At 40.7% G+C, this 20,412-nt stretch overlaps 2 protein-coding genes across 2 annotated transcripts; one reads left to right on the top strand and one right to left on the bottom strand.

The window, feature by feature from the left end:
* The first annotated feature begins 961 nt into the window (after window positions 1-961).
* Window positions 962-1,516, top strand: LOC138875338 (uncharacterized). The gene has a single exon (XM_070154165.1). The coding sequence runs from the start codon at window positions 962-964 to the stop codon at window positions 1,514-1,516; it is 555 nt and encodes a 184-aa protein (XP_070010266.1).
* Window positions 1,517-16,820: 15,304 nt separating this feature from the next.
* LOC104223799 (receptor-like protein 32) lies at window positions 16,821-20,093 on the bottom strand. The gene has a single exon (XM_070168551.1). The coding sequence runs from the start codon at window positions 19,794-19,796 to the stop codon at window positions 16,983-16,985; it is 2,814 nt and encodes a 937-aa protein (XP_070024652.1). The 5' UTR covers window positions 19,797-20,093; the 3' UTR covers window positions 16,821-16,982.
* Between the last annotated feature and the right edge of the window lie 319 nt (window positions 20,094-20,412).

Raw genomic sequence — 20,412 nt, 5'->3', positions numbered from 1 at the left:
TCGATTCGTTTGCCATGCTGGTAGACTCGTTTGTGAAGGCACATGTTGGTTCCATAAAAGTTACAACAAGGAAATCCGACGTATTCAAGATAAAGCAAAGGGAGAACGAGATGCTGAGGGAGTTTGTATCTCGTTTCCAATTAGAACGAATGGAGTTAACGCCAGTCTCCGGTGACTGGGCCATACAAGCTTTCACTCAGGGACTGAATGAATGAAGTTCAATAGCTTCGAAGCAGCTGAAGAAGAACTTGGTCGAGTATCCCGCCGTGACTTGGGTGGATGTGCATAACAGGTACCAATCAAAGATTAGGGTCGAGGATGACCAGCTGAGAGCCCTTTTGGGCTCAGTTTATCCTAACACATTACTAGCAAGGGAGTTAGGAAGTGCAGACAAGGGGCCAAGATCGAATAAGGAAAGATATCAGCCATACATCGAGGATCGAAGGAATATGTCTAAGCATAACATCCTCGGAATTATCGAAGAGCATATCGAGGTTAAAGTTCCTGGGGACTCATGAGCAAAACCAGGTTTGATAGGCACTTGGAACCGGCAGAGGCGCCCAGATTATCGGAGTACAACTTCAACGTCAATGCCTCAGGGATCGTCTCAGCCATTGGCAAAATTAGAGATACTAGATGGCCCAAGCATATACAAACCGATCCTTCTCAGAGAAACCCCAACTTAAAGTGCAAATATCATGATACTCATGGGCACAGGACCGAAGATTGCAGGCAGTTAAGGGAAGAAGTGGCTAGGTTATTCAATGAGGGCCACCTTCGAGAATTCCTAAGTGATCGGGCTAAGAATCATTTCAGGGAGAGAGATGCAGGCAGGAAGAATGAACCTGAAGAACCTCAACATGTCATTCGCATGATCATCGGTGGAGTTGACGTACCATAGGGGCTTATATTCAAGCGTACCAAAGTATCCATCACAAGGGAGAAACGGACTCAGGATTACATGCCTGAGGACACCCTCACATTCAGCGAGGAAGACGTCGAGGTCTTATCTCAGCCTCACAACGATGCACTGGTAATTTCTATCCTTTTAAATAAAGTCCAAGTTAAACGTGTTCTCGTGGATCCAGGTAGTTCGGCAAATATAATCCAGTCAAGGGTCGTGGAGCATTTCGGGCTACTTGATCAAATCATATCGGTATCTCAAGTCTTGAACGACTTTAACATGGCAAGTGAAATAACAAAGGGAGAAATCATCCTCCCAGTCAACATGGCTGGAACCATACAAGACAGCAAATTTCATGTCATCGAAGGTGACATGAGGTATAATGCTTTGCTTGGAAGGCCGTGGATCCATAGCATGAGGGCGGTGTCATCGACCCTCCATCAGATGATGAAGTTCCCAACAAAGGATGGAGTCAGAGCAGTATATGGAGAGCAACATACAGCTAAGGAGATGTTTGCAGTGCACAAATTGGCATCAGTATCGGCACCATCCATATCGAAAAAGTCGAAGGACGAGCAGGTGACCAAATGGCAAACACAGCCCGTGCCCTAAGTTGAGCCCGAGGGACATGTGTCCGACGAACAGGTTGCTGAGGACGAAGAAGAAGATTTTCTCACCCCTCGAGCCTTCATCGCTCCCAAAGAATCGGATGCGACGAAGTCCACAGTCGAGGAACTCGAACAAGACGTATTGATCGAGCTTCTTCCAGAACAAAAAGTATACCTAGGAACGAGGTTAACCCCCGAACTCAGGAAAAAACTCATTCAATTTCTTATCGATAACATTGATTGTTTTTCCTGGTCCCACTTAGACATGACACGAATACCACTGGAGATAACTACCCATCGACTAAGTGTCGATCCCAGATTTAAACCGGTGAAGCAGAAGAGGAGACCTCACTCCGAGGTAAAGCATGCATTCATCAAGGAAGATGTATCCAAACTTCTCAAAATAGGATCCATTAGGGAAGTAAAATATCCCGAATGGCTAGCTAACGTAGTGGTAGTCCCCATGAAGGGGGAATAAACTAAGAATGTGTGTAGACTACAAGGATTTGAACAAAGCATGCACTAAATATTCTATCCCATTTCCCAACATCGATTAATTGATCGATGATACGGCTGGCCACGAGATCCTTACCTTTCTCGACGCCTACTCCGGGTCAATCAGATTCAAATGAACCCGGAGGACCGGGAAAAGACTTCGTTCATCACGAAGTATGGTACATATTGCTATAATGTAATGCCCTTCAGGCTAAAGAATGTAGGGGCCACATACCAACGCCTAGTTAATAAGATGTTCGAACATCAAATAGGCAAAACAATGGAAGTTTATATTGATGACATGCTAGTTAAGTCCCTGCACACAGAGGACCACTTGACCCGTTTTCAGGTAAAATTCGACATCCTAAGAAAGTAAAACATTAAGCTCAATCCCGAGAAATGCACTTTTGAAGTCGGTTCTTGGGCTTCATGGTATCAAACAGGGGGATATAGATCAACCCCGAGAAAATCAAAGCCATTGAGGAAATCACCGTGGTGAACAATGTGAAAGCCCTAAAATGGTTGACTGGGAGGATAGTTTTCCTAGGCCGATTTATCTCGAGGTCATCGGATCAGAACGCAATCTATATCAATTCCACCCTACAGAATGGCACCAGCAGAATTGAAAGAGCTAAAGGAACAATTAAAGGATTTGTTAGAGAAGGGTTTCATCCGGCTGAGTGTGTCGCCATGGGGTGCATCGGTCTTGTTTGTAAGGAAGAAAGATGGATCGATGCAGATGTGTATTGACTACCGGCAACTCAACAAGGTCACAATCAGGAACAAATATCCTCTGCCAAGGATAGATGACTTGTTTGATCAATTGCAAGGTGCTATGTGTTTCTCAAAGATTGACTTGCGGTCCGGGTATCATCAATTAAAGATAAGGGAACAAGACATTCCAAAAACAGCTTTCAAAACCCGGTATGGGCACTTTGAATTTATGGTGATGTCTTTTAGGCTAACAAATGCCCCCGCAGCTTTCATAGACCTTATGAATAGGGTCTTGAAGCCCTTTCTAGACTCTTTTGTGATAGTGTTCATTGACGATATTCTGGTATATTTCCGAAGTCGGGAGGACAATGCTGACCATCTCAGGGCAGTTTTGCAGACTCTTCAGCAACATCAATTGTATGCGAAATTTTCAAAATGTGAATTTTGGCTTGAATCTGTTGCGTTCTTGGGTCATGTCGTTTCTAGGGAAGGAATTATGGTTGATTCTCAGAAGGTTGCAGCAATGAAGAATTGGCCTAGACCTACCACTCCAACCGAAATCCGCAGCTTCTTGGGTTTAGCTGGGTACTACAAGAGGTTTGTGGAAGGGTTTTCTACTCTTGCCTCTCCATTGACCAAATTGACGCAGAAAGCAGTTAAATTCCAATGGTCCGATGCTTGTGAAAAGAGTTTTCAAGAATTGAAATCAAGGTTGACAACAGCACCGGTATCATCCCTGCCAGAGGGTACAAAGGGATTTGTGGTGTATTGCGATTCTTCGAGAGTCGAGCTCGGGTGTGTGCTGATGCAACATGGAAAGGTTATAGCCTACGCTTCTAGGAAACTCAAGAATCATGAAAAGAACTATCCAACTCATGACTTAGAGCTTGCAGCGGTGGTGTTCGCACTAAAGATTTGGCGACATTATCTATACGGGGTCCATGTGGATGTATTCATGGACCACAAGAGCCTTCAATATATTTTAAAGCAGAAAAAGTTGAATCTAAGGCAACGAAGATGGCTAGAATTACTCAAAGACTATGACATTGATATTCTCTATCACCCGGGGAAGGCTAATGTTGTGGCAGACACTCTTAGTCGAAAATCCATGGGAAGTTTGACTCATTTGGAGGCATATCAGAGACCGTTAGCCAGGGAGGTTCACCAATTGGCTAGTTTGGGAGTTCGCCTTGCAGACTCTAATGAAGGAGGAGTAATTGTACAGAATGGGGCTGAATCATCGCTCGTGGTAGAGATGAAAGAGAAGCAATTTAACGATCCATTGTTAGCACAACTGAAGGAGGGGATTCATAAACATAAGACCACAGCTTTTTCCGTTGGCATGAATGATGGTACCCTACGGTACCAAGACCGCCTGTATGTTCCTGATATCGACGGTCTTTGGGAAAGGATCATGGAAGAGGCTCACACTTCCAGGTATTCCGTGCACCCAGGTTTTACAAAAATGTATCATGATCTCAAGGAAATTTATTGGTGGAACAACATAAAGAGGGATGTGGCGGATTTTGTGGCGAAATGTCCGAATTGTCAACAAGTGAAGGTCGAACATTAAAGGCCCGGTGGATTGGCTCAATGCAGAGAAATTCCAACGTGGAAATAGGAGATGATTAACATGGATTTTGTGGTAGGGTTGTCGCGCACTCCGCGCAAATTCAACTCAATTTGGGTGATCGTGGATCGACTCACGAAATCAGTGCATTTTTTGCCAGTTAAATATACCGACACAATGGAACAGTATGCTCAGCTGTATATCAAAGAAATAGTCAGGTTGCATGGCACGCCAGTCTCAATCATTTCAGATCGTGGGGCTCAGTTTACAGCCCACTTTTGGAAGAAGTTTCTGCAAGGTTTGGGTACATAGGTAAACCTTAGCATAGCTTTTCATCCACAAACCGATGGGCAAGTAGAACGGACTATTCAGACGCTTGAAGACATGTTATGTGCTTGTACTATTGATTTCAAGGATATTTGGGATGACCATTTGCCGCTCATAGAATTTGCTTACAACAACAGCTTTCATGCTAGTATCCAAATGGCACCATTCGAAGCATTGTATGGTAGGAGATGTAGGTCTCCCATCGGATGGTTCGAGGTTGGAGAAGCGGAATTGATAGGGCCGGACCTCGTGTATCAAGCCATGGAGAATGTCAAGCTTATTAAAGAAAGGTTGAAAACTGCTCAAAGTCACTAAAAATCCTATTTGGACGTGCATCGCAGAGATTTGGAGTTCAAAGAAGACGATTGGGTATTCTTGAAAGTTTCCCCTATGAAGGGTATCATGCGATTTGGAAGGAAGGGAAAATTAAGTCTGAGGTATGTCGGACCATACAAAATCATTCAGAGAATTGGTCAGGTGGCATACAAACTCGAGCTGCCACCCGAGATGTCATTGGTACACCCGATCTTTCATGTGTCTATGTTAAGGAAGGTAGTAGGGATCCGTCCACCATCGTGCCAGTCGAGACTATTGAGGTGAATAAAGAGCTATCATATGAAGAATTCCCAGTTGCCATTCTTGATAGGCAAGTTCGAAAACTGAGAAATAAGGAAATTGTATCCGTGAAAGTATTATGACGGAACCAGCAAGTTGAGGAAGCCACTTGGGAAGCCTAGGAAGAAATGAGAAAGAAGTACCCACATTTGTTTGAATAGTTATATAATAGCTTTCATGCATTTGGTTCCTATAAACTCTTATCTTTTGATTTGATCTATGTTAAACTATTCCATTTTGATTATGTATGTTGCCTATGCGGCCATGGTTGGTGTTGAACAAGTTATGTTATGTCTATGGAACATGTATATATTGTTAGGATATGTATCTGGGGCCCTCTACCAGGTGGATAGTCCTAGTTACAAAGGAAACGCTGGCGAAATTTTCGGAAATTTAAGGAGTTAGCCAAATTCGGGGCTGATGATATATTTCATAATGTGAAAAGCAGAAGTTACATAAGGATAACTAATGAATTAAACTTGATCCTCATTCGAGGACGAATAATCTTAAGCGGGGGAGAATGTAAAGCCCCAGAAAATTTTGCTTAGTAATTTAAGATTTCGTGGTGCCAAGGTAGGCTAAATATTTTATCTTGCGTACAAATGAAGATTAAGGATATTATGGATATCAATTGGATATATTAATAAGTGTATAAGTCATATTAGAAGTGAATTGGGGTCTAAGGAGAGGCCTAAGTCTAAGCCAAGTTGGAAAATTTCATAATAGACGAAAGTTGCAAATGAGTGCGCACAAGACCTCACTTTGGACAATTATATCTACAGTTATATAAGGATTTGTGTGATTCACAGCCTATCAAATAAAAGGTCTTTGAGTCTAGTTTCCAACGCTTCAAACTGTTCATCATTTGGACATTCCTACACAACGTTATGATCAAATTACCAAAAGCTGGAAAAATGCGATCCTGCGGTGAAATCTGCGATCGCAGATTTAACTCTGCGCACCGCAAAACCATTCTGTGATCGCAGAATGAAGCAGAACAACCTAGTTCTACGACGAATCTGCGGCCCGCATACTCATTCTGCGGTAGATTCTGCGATCGCATACTTGACATCGGAGGGTTAATTTTCTAATTTTTATAACCCGACCCCATTTTAATATATAGCCTTTGGGGATTCATTTGGGGTCATTCTCTACTGATTTTAGAGAGAGGTGAGAGAATTTTAGAGAGAGAAGAAGGAACCCAACATTTAAATCATCCAAATCTTGCATCAATCCTCAAGAACTAAAGAACCCAATCATAAGTTCTTCATCTAAGAGGCAAGGTTCTATACCCTAGACTTTAATTTCGAGTTTAGAGTATAAGATGGGTTATTGAGGTATGATTCTTGGGTGTATTAGTTTTATGTATACATGCATGTACAACTTAGGTTTATGGGAAGATTATTGAACATAAATAAGTAAAGATTGGGTTAGGGAGTGAAGGAAATCTTGTAAAGGAGATTAGAAATCAAGATGCTCAATTAGTATTTGATAAAATGCTCAAATGAGCTAGAATTATGAATATCTTCCTAATTTGTGTTCAATTTTGTTATGTCTCGAAGTAGATGGGCATGGCTAGAATTTCCGGAATGTTGTAGTAACTTAAGGAAAAGCTCTTTGAGGTATGTATGGCTAAAACCTCCTTTTATTAGAAATTGAGCTTTGTTGGCATTTACGAAAGTGTGGTAAGAGCTGAATTGGTTAGTATATTGATTGTTATTACGCATTCATTGATTTGCAATTATCTACATATATACGTGAAGGTTGTGCCTCAATGGGAGTAATGTACCATTCTTGATAATTAGAGAAGTATGAAGAATACAATTATGTGTTGAAATGCTTAGGCTGCAAGCCAAGATCGAAACGGAGAATTATTAATGCTAGTTATGTGCTCACTTACCTGTGATTGCAACTTGAATTTATGTATATGTCTATGATCACAAATTGTAAGATGAATATTGAAAATGGAAAACGAGGTGATAATGGTGGCCCTGAGTTCCCCGGGATTGATATGATATATGTGAAATAAAGATTCTGACGTGATGACTAATGAGAAAGGGATAATGCCTAGATAAGGCGACCTAGCCGATCGGGTCGAGATCGGACACCATGCCGCACACATAGTGGTTATGTGTTGATATTGAATTCCAGATAAGGGAAATGAAATATTGATTGAGATATATGCCTCCAATGAGGTGACCTAGCCGGTCGGGTCGTGATCGGACTCCGCTTAAGATAGCGGTGGCATTGAGAACAGTGATGAACATATGAAAGAGATGGCCCAAACTGAGTTTAGGAAATTATATGAAGGATTGCATGCATTGCATATTTGATTTACTCACGTGACTTACTCGTACTTGCTTGATAGTTATTTCTAGTAAAATGGTATTTAGTTATACATACTAGTACTATTCCATGGTACTAACGTCCCTTTTGCCAGGGGCGCTACATTTGTTTTACGAATGTAGGTGGCTCCATAGCGGATAGTGCCGATCGTGTGTAGCGGAGCATCCTTCTTCTAAAGATCTTGGTGAGACCCCTTCTACTTCGAGGGGCTATATTTCACACCTTCTTATTTTGGACTTTTACTTTTGAGGTATAGCCGGGGCCTTGTTGCCGGCATTGATGTCATGTCTTTCGTATCCTTACAGGCTCCGTAGATGTTTGTGTGGGTTATTTATGGGTATTGGATAGGTCAATGGACCATGTTGTAACCTTGTACCCTTGCTTTCTTCTACAATATAACTTGTATGGAACCTTGGAAGTCAACCACGCTTTAATGTTGTGATATGAAATGAACTAAGATGTTGAATGTACTACCTATCCTAGTTTAAATAAAGGTAAGCACGACTTCCTTATTCTTATTGAGTTGGGTTGATAGTGGTTAATAAGGCTTGCTCAGTTGGGTTCACTCGATTGAGCGTCGGTCGCGCTCCTCAGTTTTGGAGCGTGACATTAGCAATATTCTTCTAGCATAATCTAGCTTTAATCCGCAGTTTTATAATAGTAGTTATAAATACAAAAACTCAAAAGATGCTTGAAGTGACATTAGAAGCACAACCGCAACTCTAGGCTAAACAGAAAATACAACTCCACTACTAGCTCCCTATGGAAATTCGATCCCGGACCTCTATTCGGGTAAAAGCTATTGCGATCCGCTCTTCCTACCATAGTGTAGTGTCGAGTCGGCAGCGATCAGCCATCAAGCTTGGAGGGTATGATATTGAATATCAGCCTCTAACGGCTATCAAGGCTTAAATTTTGGCAGACTTCGTGGCCGATTTCATGCCTTCCCTTGTACCCGAAGTAGAAAAGGAAATCTTGCTAAAAACGGGTACGTCATCGGGGGTATGGACCCTCTTCACAGACAGTGCCTCGAATGTGAAAGGGACCGGGCTCGGTATCATTTTAAAGCCACCTACGGGCGGTGTCATCAGGCAGTCTATCAAAACTCCTAAATTCACTAACAATGAGGCTGAGTATGAGGCCATTATTACATGTCTCAAACTAGCCAAGGGCCTAGGGGCAGAGGTCATCGAGGCAAAATGTGACTCTTTTTTGGTAGTAAATCAAGTAAACGGGAGCTTCGAGGTTCGAGACGACTGAATGCATAGGTACTTGGACAAGTTTCAAGTGACATTGCACCGCTTCAAGGAGTGGACGATGGATCATGTTCCTCGAGAGTAGAATAGTAAGGTCGATGCACTTGCAAACTTGGGGTCATCGGTTGAAGAAGATGATATCCTCCCGTGGACTGTCGTCCAACTATCGAAGTCGGTCGAAATAGGCCATGCAGAGATTAATTCAACAAGTTTAACGTGGGATTAGAGGAATAAGTACATCGACTACCTAAAACATGGGAAGCTCCCCGCGGACCCAAAGGAGTCGAGAACGCTTCGAACCAAAGCAGCTCAATTATCACTCGATGAAGATGGAACGTTGTACAGAAGAACCTTCGATGGACCACTAGCAGTGTGCTTGGGACCCGGGGATACTGATTACGTATTACGGAAAATCCACGAGGGTACTTGTGGGAACTATTCTGGTGCAGACTCTCTGGTTCGCAAGGTGATCAGAGCAGGGTACTATTGGGATACCAAGGAAAAAGATATCAAGGAGTTCATTCGAAAGTGTGACAAATGCCAAAAAGTTGCACCGATGATCCTTCAACCCGGTGAACAACTCCATTTGGTCCTATCCACATGGCCATTCATGAAATGGGGGATTGACATCGTCGGCCCCCAACCAATGGTGCCAGGTAAAGCTAGATTCATTTTGTTTATGACTGACTACTTCTCAAAATGGGTAGAAGCGCACGCCTTCGAGAAAATAAGGGGAAAAAAGTCATAGACTTCATATGGGATCACATCATATGTCGGTTCGGAATACCCACTGAAATAGCATGTGACAACGGAAAGCAGTTCATCGGCAGCAAAGTAACAAAATTCCGCGAGGACCATAAAATCAAAATGATTCAATCAGCGCCTTACCACCCGAGTTCAAATGGCCAGGATAAGTCCACAAATAAAGCCATCATTCGAAACTTAAAGAAAAGGTTAAATGATGCTTAAGGGAAATGGAGAGAAGTCCTGCCCGAGGTGCTCTGGGTGTATCGAACAACTTCAAAGTCGAGCACAGGGGAGACCCCGTTTTCTTTTGTATACGGATCCGAAGCACTGATCCCAATCGAAGTCGGGAAAGCTACCGTCAGGTTTCATCATGCCACCGAGGACTTAAATCACGAAGCTATGAACACTTCTCTTGAATTACTTGATGAAAAATGGGAGGCTGCATTGATTCGAATGGCCGCACAAAAATAAAGGATCGAAAGGTATTACAACAAAAGGACGAACCTTCGATATTTCAGAGTCGGGGACTTGGTTCTAAGGAAAGTCACTCGAGACCCAAATGAAGGGAAGCTAGGTCCCAATTGGGAAGGAACGTACTGTGTCCACGAAATTGTAGGAAAGGATCCTACAAACTTAGCACAATAGAAGGCGAGCAACCACCAAACAATTGGAACGTATCGATGCTTAAGCGATATTACTGCTGAAGTATGACCTTCTCCTCTTTTTCATTTGTATTTAAAACTAACTTCTTGCATATGTTCGATTGAAGATATCGAGGCATCTTCCGGCTCAAAGACCTTGGGTTTAAAGCATGTGTTGCACTCTTTTTCCCTTAGATCGGGTTTTATCCCAAATGGGTTTTTCCGAGAAGGTTTTTAACGAGGCAACACCTATATGCTATCTAAGGAACATTCAATAAAGTATTCAAGGCTTCTTTTCGATCAACCTCGAATATTGGGGGGCATCACCCTCGGAGGATATATTTTTTGATAAAGATATTCCACGCCTAAGAGGGCCTCGATAGAAAAACTTTGTAATGGGCCAAACGGTCAGATGAACCGTGTCCGTATATAATAGTCGATTCCCAACGGCAAAGCTTGTATGCATGTATCAATTATTTGAAGAAGCATTATGTTAATATCAAAAACACTTTGTATCTCAAAAAAGTCTACTATTATATGAGCTCTACACTTATAATCCTACGCGAAACGACTCAAGAGCCAAAACATAAAAGCACCCCCGAATACTCGGGGACTGTCATCGATAGTCAGTACATTCGAGTCACCAAAAACTCGGACTCATAAGACCTCAAAGAGGCACCCCCTCAAAACAAAGGCCAAGGCCGATACACTCGGGGACTAACTTTTCTGACAAGTTCAAAAAGTTGTCGGGAAACAAGTCCAAGTGACGCACCCGAAGGCTACGACCATATTAGAGACTACGATCATATAAAGGTTACGGTCAAAATAATGCGGCTAGGAGACGTCCGACTTCCGCCATAAATTAAAAGGCCTTCAAACATTGAAAAATCGGTTAAATCAGGCTACCCTCGACAAAAGCAGAATATAAGGGGCTTCGATAAATTCAGCCCTCGAAAAATCTAAGGGCTTTGATAAATTCAGCTCTCGAAAGGCTTCGATAACATAAGCCTTCGAAAAGACATCAAGACTAATTTGATGATGTTTACACAATCAAATTACTAATAAGGTTTTGATACGTCAAACCTTCGAAAAACCCAAACAGGTACAAAAAATACATGCAAAGGCATACAAAAAATTTTTACTAAGTATTTTAGCCGGAAAGAGGGAAAAATCATAGCCATTTTAAAGGGTGAAACGGCCTAACTTAAAGAGCCTAAGGGCCGATATATACAAGCCTAAGGGACGATATAAAAGAGCTTAAGAGCCGATATACAAGAGCCTAAGGGCTAGCTTAAAAATGATATAGGGCCAAAAGCTTATGGGAGCCCGAGACTCTGTTCTCATTTATCTCGAACCCAAAGGCCCCATCATTCCGATTTCGCTTCGAAGTAATTTTAAGCTTAAATCGAGGATCATCTAAAACCCAGGGGGTATGATCTTGAGCAAGAAGAACCTAAGGGTTTGCTACGAACCTAGACTGATACTCGAGCTTAGTATTTGAATCATCGGAATCTTTCATAAACAGGGACAAAATAAAGTCAACACAAATCGAGGAGAGAGCAAAAGATACTTTATGATTCATTAAGGAAATTTACAAAATATATTATAACGCCCGCAAGGGGCCCTTGCATAGAAAAGAAAAAGAGAAACTAATCTACTTTTGGGGGCGTATCCTCGAGAGCGGCATCTTCGAGAACCTCCTCATCGGGGACTCCATCTTGATCTTCAGAGAAAATTGCATCCTGGTGAAAAACTTGGCGAGTTTGGGTCTTATCAGCGCAACTGTTTTGAAACCGCTTCTTGATACATTGTACTGGTGCGGGATGCAAAAGTTAGTAGATGATAGTGCCACCTCACTCCATGGAAAGCAAAAGGAATGGAGCGCCACACCAGGTTGAAGTTAAGAGAGATGAGCAACAGTGTAAAGTTCGCATATCTTCTGGTACGGGAAGAATTCGGTGCCCTTCTCTCTTTGTCTCAAGCCAACAACAACAACAACCTAGTATAATCCCACTTAGTGGGGGTAAAGATTTAAAAAAGGAAGCCTTGGTGTAATTGGTAAAGTTGTTGCCATGAGACCTTATGGTCACAGATTTGAACCATAAAAATAGGTGATTAGAAGAAGATATAGAAAAGGGAAAGGGCTAAAAGTTGATGAAGAAGGAATGAGTGTGGTTTTTGTTCAGCCAACCCCTTATTTATAGAAAGCCGACAATGGAACCGGCGGCACATTCAATGCTTTTGGGGAAAGGGACCGGTGGTACATTCAATGCTTTTGGAGAAATGGACCGACGGGACATTTCGATCACTTCAAACGCCTACGTCACGAGCATGACATCAATGCGAGAGGCTCGGGAAAATCAAGGTTCAAATCGTTTCATATCATTTTATTCTAAGAAACGCGGGGACTATCTGTATATGGTCAAAATCAAGGAGCCCGATTTCGAAGTCTTAAATTGGGCTATGAGTCCAAGTCCTGGTGACTCGAGGAAGAGGTCGGACCTAGTCGGAGGACACGTACCTCAGAGAAGCAGATCGAAGACCTGGCACATTGAGGGCAGTACATTCTCGGGGGCAATCAAGAAAGAGCAGGAGTTTCTCAAGGACACGTGGGTTAGAGAATAAATTAAAGGATGAGATTTGTACGAAATGGTACAGGTCCGTACTAGGCTACTGTACACCTGTACCAATAGAATTCCTTACTACAATTAGGAATGTACTATATTGGGGTTTTCTCCTCCTATATAAAGGGGACCCCAATCATTTTGTAAGATCCACCTTAGATTATTCACAGCAATAGAATATTCTTCTCTATTTTTCTTGCTTAACGTGCTCAACAAGTGTTCTTCAACTTTATTATTTTTACTTTATTATTCATATTTCATTGCTCTTAACTGACCTCGAGGCCCCCAAGAAAGTCGAGCTCGAGGTCCTTGTTGTTACAGAAACTATGGTTTGGTTTATCAATTTTTCTTGCTTAAACTTGATACTACTTGAATATTCACTAGTATTAGAATGAATCACATATCTTTAAAATCACAAATTACATTTAATTGCTACCCCATTTTTCGAGGTAAACAACTAAGTTTATCACAAAGTAAATAAAGTGAAAAAAATAAAGTCGGTGTGTTTTGCATGTAAATATTTTTTCCCCTAAGTTGCACGACATAAATGTAGGTTTAGGTTTCAATTTATTATGCAAAATGTTAAATATCTTAAATTCACTTAGTTTCATTAATATAATAGAATACTTCATAACGCACCTTTTTCACTTATTGTACCCAGTGTTTTAAAAAGCATGGACGTAAGGCGATGCGTTTTACATATGTCTTAGCAAGGCGTAAGCCCCATGTGTATTTAAAATGCATCAGACGCCTTATGTTTTAAGGCAATGCGTTTTAAAAACATGGACGTAAGTTACAAGCACAAGTAACTTGAGTCGAAAAGAATAAAGTTTTCTACATGGAGGAATAAAAAGGACAATTAACCTGCAATTTGAACTTTGAACTTATTGTTATGAAGGAGAATGAAGTTCTCTTTATATTTGTACAAAAATTAAATATTCGTTGCTTTTGGAAGATATTAACAGACTAGCGGACAAGATAAAGAATTGGGAAAGATCGTAAATTAGGGTTTCAAGCAATAAAAAAGGTTTTGACTTTTAAATTTAATACATTTCAGTTCCTTTTAAAACTTTTGAGAATTACAAGCTTGACTTTTGAGAATTTGGGTATTATATGAAGTATTTATTCAACAAATTTTAATTTAATTTTAAAAAGTCCTCAGAACTTACGCCTCACTACAAAAACGCTCCTCAAATGCCCACACTTACATCTTGAATGCCCGGGCCTACGCCCCAAATTGATGGGCGTACGCCTCTTGGGACTTTCGCCTCACACCATCGCCTCGGGGCATTTTTGGTGCGACTCACGTTGGGGCTCGCCCTGAAATTGCCTTTTAAAGCACTGATGGTACCACATCTCTACTCCTTATTCCAATAAGGAAGATGGAGTAACATTTTGTGTTGGATTCTTCATCCCACAATCTAATTCTTTGTAAATTGTGATCTATTAGTATAAAGGACTTTTTTGGATCATGACTTCACTTATGTTTCCTATGGTCACCAGACGCCTGTCATGCCTCAGACAGCTTTCTGGTAACGAAAGAATACACATGCCGGCTTAATATAAGGGCATGCTTTGCTGTAACTATGATGCATTTCAATTAGCGCATTGCACTTTCCTAAAAGGCTGCTTTATAGGTTTTTTATACTATCGTATTTGATCAAGAGTTTATTGATCTAGCCAGCAACAAACAAAAGATATATAAATAAGGGGGAAGCAATATTCATTTGCAATTAATCTAATTGGGAATGAAATGTTCAGGCATTGCAGCCAATGGAAATGCGTCTATTCAGCTACATGTAATGAGATATGTTATGATATAAAAGACCTGAAAGCCATTAATCATCTGCGTAAACTTGGAACTTGGCTGTGGATTTCCCTGCTTTCTTCTTCCAATATAGTTCGCTAATGCTAGTACCACGTCTTTTCTTTACATCAACCTGCTAAATACCCGGAAAGTTAGTCCGTCAACCAGCTTGTTGTAACCTTTCCATCCTTTGGAAATCAAGAGTGAGAGAAATATGATTCTCATACCCACTGCAAAGCCTAATGCAGCGGGTACATAAATGTCAGCCTTGCTAAACATTTGCTCGTCTTCAGATGCTGGCTGCACAGGTGCTTCTTCTCTGTCCTTATTGCAAGCTTTGTTCATTGGGAAGCCGCGCAATCCCTTGTTTCCCATGAATGATTTGTCATAAAAGGTTTGAATTTTGGTCGCCTCGAGGGGTCATTCCAACAAGTTCATTGTATGATAAATTTAAGAAAGAAAAGATGTGGGATGCCTGAGAGCTTCTCTGGGACATGCCCGTTTAACTTATTGAATGAAAGGTCTAGTGATCCCAATTGCTTCAAATTTCCAATTGCAGGTGGGATTTGGCCAGTGAGAGCATTGTGCGATTAGTTTAGAAGATAAAAGATTTGAGTTCTTCGACTGTCTCAGGGATTCCTCCAACGAAACTGTTGTTCGAAAAGTCAATTAAGTTGAAGGTAAACCAAATATTTGGCACGGACATTTCTTGTCCCTTAAGAGTAAGAGTGACTGTATCCTGATACTTGTGCGCTTGAATCATCTCCAAAAGAAACTCTGTTGGCAGCATACAGGTGATCAACGCGTGATATCGCTATCATGCTGAGTCAACTTTCATACCTTCCAGCTTCAAGAATAAATTTCTAGGCAGAATGCCCCTAAAATTATTGGAAGCTAGGTCAATGATTTGGAGAGAAGGCCATGTGTAATTGACCCCAGAGCAATCAATGTTGCCATTGAAATTATTGAAGCGTAACACAAGTACATGGAGATAGGGCAACCTTCTCAACCAAACAAGGAAAGGTATCACCTATCTTGTTGCTCCCCACGTTTAATACCTTTAGATTGCTGCAATTGGATAAAGACCGAGAAATCTTCCATTCCAAGTGATTATGTCTTAGATCTATTGTCTCCAAGCGACACTCCTCTGAAAAGTTGCCAGACATATTACCTCTGATATTGTTTCCTCCAAGGTTCAGTACTGTCAGGCTTTGTTTAGCTAAGCATGATGGTATACTGCCATTCAAACTATTGCTGGACAAGTCAAGTACTTCAAGATTGGTCGCACTGCATATTGAAGAAGGGATAGCACCACTGAGTTTGTTATTTGCAATGAGAAGAACAGGCATTTGAGAGGTGATTGCTGAAATCAGGTGAGATAAAACCATCAAATTTATTTCTAGACAAGTCCACATATACTGCTGTAGATGGTGGTAATGGAACTTCACCGGGAAGCAGGTTTGCTTGAATATCAAAGGAATTTAGAAAGCCAACTCTAAAAGGTGCTTGTAAATGTGTGAATTGATTATGAGATAGATCAGTGAATGGCTCTCTGTGTGAAAAGTTTCCATATCCAGCTTGGTATTTCACCTCTGATTTGGTTGTTCGACAGATCCAACAATACCAACCTAGTTTGACTTGACCTGGATATTAAGAAAAAAATAATACTAATAATGAGACCATATTCTAAAAGCTCAATTCTAACTCTTGTAGCATGAATACAACTCTCATCAGTCACCTGCCTAGTGCCGAACAGGTGCTTGTTGAAATGCTTCTTTGAAGTTGAACTGAGGTAATACTATTTTCCTTTTTAGCTTCTGACAATGCTATGCTTTGGTTTACTTTTTGAGAGCCTTACATGAATATCCATTAGGACATTCTTTCTCTACTTGCTGCAATAAAAGTTTTAAACTGCTTATTTAGATGGATTTTTCTACAAATCATTCACTTTCAGGGGAAGAACGTGCTTGTTGCCGGTTTTACTTTGACTAAGTCAGTATAGTAGTTATCAGGTTCGTTATGAATATGCACTGATGTTCACTACAATTACAAAGTAGAAAGCAAGATTGCGTCTTTTTAAATTTAAATTTTTTATCTTATAGGTTGACAAACTACTTTGCTATCTAATAAGTAGCAATCAAAATGAATGGACCAGCAACAGCGAAACACTGATAACTCACAGTGGAAACAATTATATACTGAAGTATTACAAGATGGAGGAATGTACTGCAATTGCTTCAAAAAAATAGGAAGGATTTCAGCTCAAAACTGTTATCTAGGCCAATAGAATAAGAAACATAAACCTTTCTCTACAATCATTTCGTGAACCTAATGACTGCCTGTTGATTTCCCCGTTGTCTTCTTCCAAGATGGTTCGCTAATGCTCTTACTCTTTCTCCCATCTTGATCTCGTTGCTCAAATATCCTTAAAATCCATCTGTCAACTAGTTTGTTGTACGACTGGTTCCATCTTTTAGAGAACAAAAGTGGTAGAAAGATGATCCCAATGCCAACAGCAAATCCTAACATAACGCTTAAATAAATCTCTGTCCTTGAAAATAAATTCTCCTCCTCAAATTCTGGCTCTGAAGGTGCTACTGCTGAAATATTTTTGCAAGTTCTATTCAGCTGGAACCCGCATAGCCCCTTGTTTCCTCTGAAACTTTCCGCAAAGGTATCAAATTGGGTACTTCGTGGTATCACTCCAACCAGTTCATTATATGATAAATTTAAGACGGAAAGAAATGTGAGGCTAGCAAGCTTTTCTGGGATATTTCCATCTAAATTGTTGAATGACAGGTCCAGTGATCCCAATTGCTTCAGATTTCCAAATGCTGGAGGGATTTGACCTGTGAGATTGTTGTGTGAAATATTCAGCAGATAAAGTGATTTGAGATCTCCAACTGTCTCCGGTATGTCCCCCACAAAATTGTTACTTGAAAAATCGATGGAGGTGAAGAAGACGGGGATCTTTGCCAATGTAACATTTTGTCCTTTAAGAAAAAGACCGACTGTATCCTGATAGTAAATTGGACTAACAGATACAGACTCAAAATGCAAGTGATCAAAGTGTGAATGCGCTATAGCTGGATCAACAGTCATTGCATTTAGCTCCAAGAATGAATTTCGGGACAGAATGCCCCCTAAATTATTGGATGCTAGGTCGATGATTTGAAGAGCTGTCCAGTTGGAACTCATTCCAGAGCAATCAATGTTCCCATGGAAACGATTGAAGCGCAATGCAAGTATGCGCAAATTGGATAAGTTCCTCAACCAACAGGGGAAGGTATCCCTGATCTTGTTGTTTCCCAGATTCATTAGCTTTAGATTTATGCAGTTGGACAAAGAACGGGGAAGCTGACCTGACAAGAGATTCTGACTGAGATCAAGGCTTTGTAACTGACAATTATGAGAAATATTTCGAGGTATATTTCCTGCAAGTTTGTTTTTCCCCAGGTTCAATACTTTCAGTGTGATGCTCAATTCTGCCAAACATGGTGGTATTGTGCCATTCAATCTATTGTTAGACAAATCAAGTACTTCAAGATATCTGTCCTTGCAGATTGAAGAAGGGATATTGCCAATAACTTGGTTGTTTGCAATTGAGAAGAACCAAGCAATTTCAAGATAATTGCCAATGTCAGGCGGCATCAACGTAGCAAAGTTATTGTTGGAGAAGTCCACGTATTTAGCTGCTATTGGTGGTAGTGGAATATTTCCAGTGAGCAGATTTGAATGCAGATCAAGGAAATCTAGAATGCCAAATCTATAAGGCTCTTGAAAATGCGTGAATCGATTGCCAGAAAGATTCAGAAAACGGAGATTTCCATCATTGATTTCCCACAACCAGTTTGGTATTTCACCAGTAAGTTGGCTGCTTGAGAGATCTAGCATCTGCAAGCTGGATTGGTTCTTGAGAAAGGAGATATTCTGCAGGTGGCACGACACCAAGAATAAACCACTAAGCTGGGGGAGCAAAGCAAGGTCTGATTCACTTATATTTGTGTCAATTGATAAGCTGTTGTGGGATAGATCAAGGCTTCCAAGGTTATTGAGCTTTGTAAACTTCTTTAAGTGCACAGTTCCATTGAAGTTGTTGGATGAAAGTGTAAGAGTTCCGAGCTCGTGTAGCTCAAAGAAAAACTCAGGTATTGGCCCTTCCAATTTGTTGGCACTCAAGTCAAGAATTACTAGTGGAGAAGTAACATTTTGTAATTCAGTTATTTTGCCAGAAAATTTGTTGTTGGCCAGATTTAAACCCACAAGTGAGGGTAGGTAAAACAATGACGCTGGAATGAGCCCCGAAAGTGAATTGTTACCCAAGTCAAGATATTTAAGATTCTCATGGCCTTCCCAGTCAGATGATATTCCTGTCAAATTATTTCCAGCAGAGGCTATAGAAGTGAGGTTCTTGGACAGTTTAAAAGTTGGGAAAGAACCAGTGAAGCTATTCCAGGTGAAATCCAGATAAGAAAGCTGGGTAAGATTTTCCATAGAAGATGGAATTGGACCTGTAAAATTACATAACTTAAGGTCAACATGCGACAACATGCTAAGGTTCTCAATGGACGTGGGTATACTTCCTGAGAGTCCTGTATAGCTTAGATCCAGAGTGTGTAGAGATCCATTTGAAGGAAATTCAGGTAAAGAACCTCCAAGCATTTCATTTTGTGATAAGTCAATAGTCTGTAGAGTTGGTACCTGGAATATCCTCTGAGGCACTTCTCCTATCAAGTTGCAGGAACTTAGACTCAAGACAGTTAGATTGGAAAAGTCCAAAAAGAACTCTGGAATTGGAGCAGATAAATTGTTCACATCAAGACGGATAACGGAGAGAAACTTAAGATTTGCTAATGGGTTGATACTGCCCGAGAACGATTCATAGCTAAGGTCAAGACCAATAACTTGCCCTGCATCATTGCAGGTGATGCCCTGCCATTGACAGCAGTCAATCCTCTGATCCCACTTAACCAGCTTGGTGGATACTTCAGAATTATAAGTAAGATTATTTCTGAGCTGCAGCAGCAACATCTTCTGATCCTCAAGACATTTGCTGGAATTAGCTGCCATTGCATCATTCATTTTATTGCAGATAGAGAGTAGTAGGATGAAGAAGAGCTGGGAAAACATTTGACTTCTCATTTGGACTGTGAGCAGAAAGGGAAAATTGAGGCTTCTGCTGATCTGCAACGTCTAAAATAGGAATAAACTTGCATGATGATGTGGGGTCATCCTCGTGGGAATAAACAATGTGGATTTATTTGCCGATGTTAATTGTTAGCTTTTATTATATTATGTTTTGGCAGCTAAAAGATTGATAATTTGCGTATTTTAAGTAGAAGAAGATGATGCATGGCAGTTAATTTATATTTGAAAAGCGTTGTGAAACCGTGTGGAACTATGACCAGAAAGGAAAGTTGAAACTTTTTACTAGCAACAACTTATCTAAGCCATGTGGTATCATCCACGTGAAATAAGCAACGTGATGCTTTTCTTGATATTAGGCCTTCTTTATTATCCTTTTGCTAGCAGTACTATGATTAATCATTTATCTATTTGCTATAGGGCGGAGGAAACAGACATAAGTAGACAAGATGAGGCATGACCAATGTTTTAAAAGGTGGGGACGTGAGGCGAGACGTAGACATGGGGCGCAAGTCCCACAGATCTTTAAATTTTACTAATTTCAAGAATTTTAAGATAATACTATAAAATAAAAAATAATTATAAAAATTACATTAAAATCACAAAATTATAA

Source organism: Nicotiana sylvestris, chromosome 1 (genome assembly GCF_000393655.2).
Source record: "Nicotiana sylvestris chromosome 1, ASM39365v2, whole genome shotgun sequence".
Taxonomy (NCBI): Eukaryota; Viridiplantae; Streptophyta; class Magnoliopsida; order Solanales; family Solanaceae; genus Nicotiana; species Nicotiana sylvestris.
The sequence above is the reverse complement of the archived record's forward strand: the minus strand, read 5'-3'. Positions and strand labels throughout refer to the sequence as shown.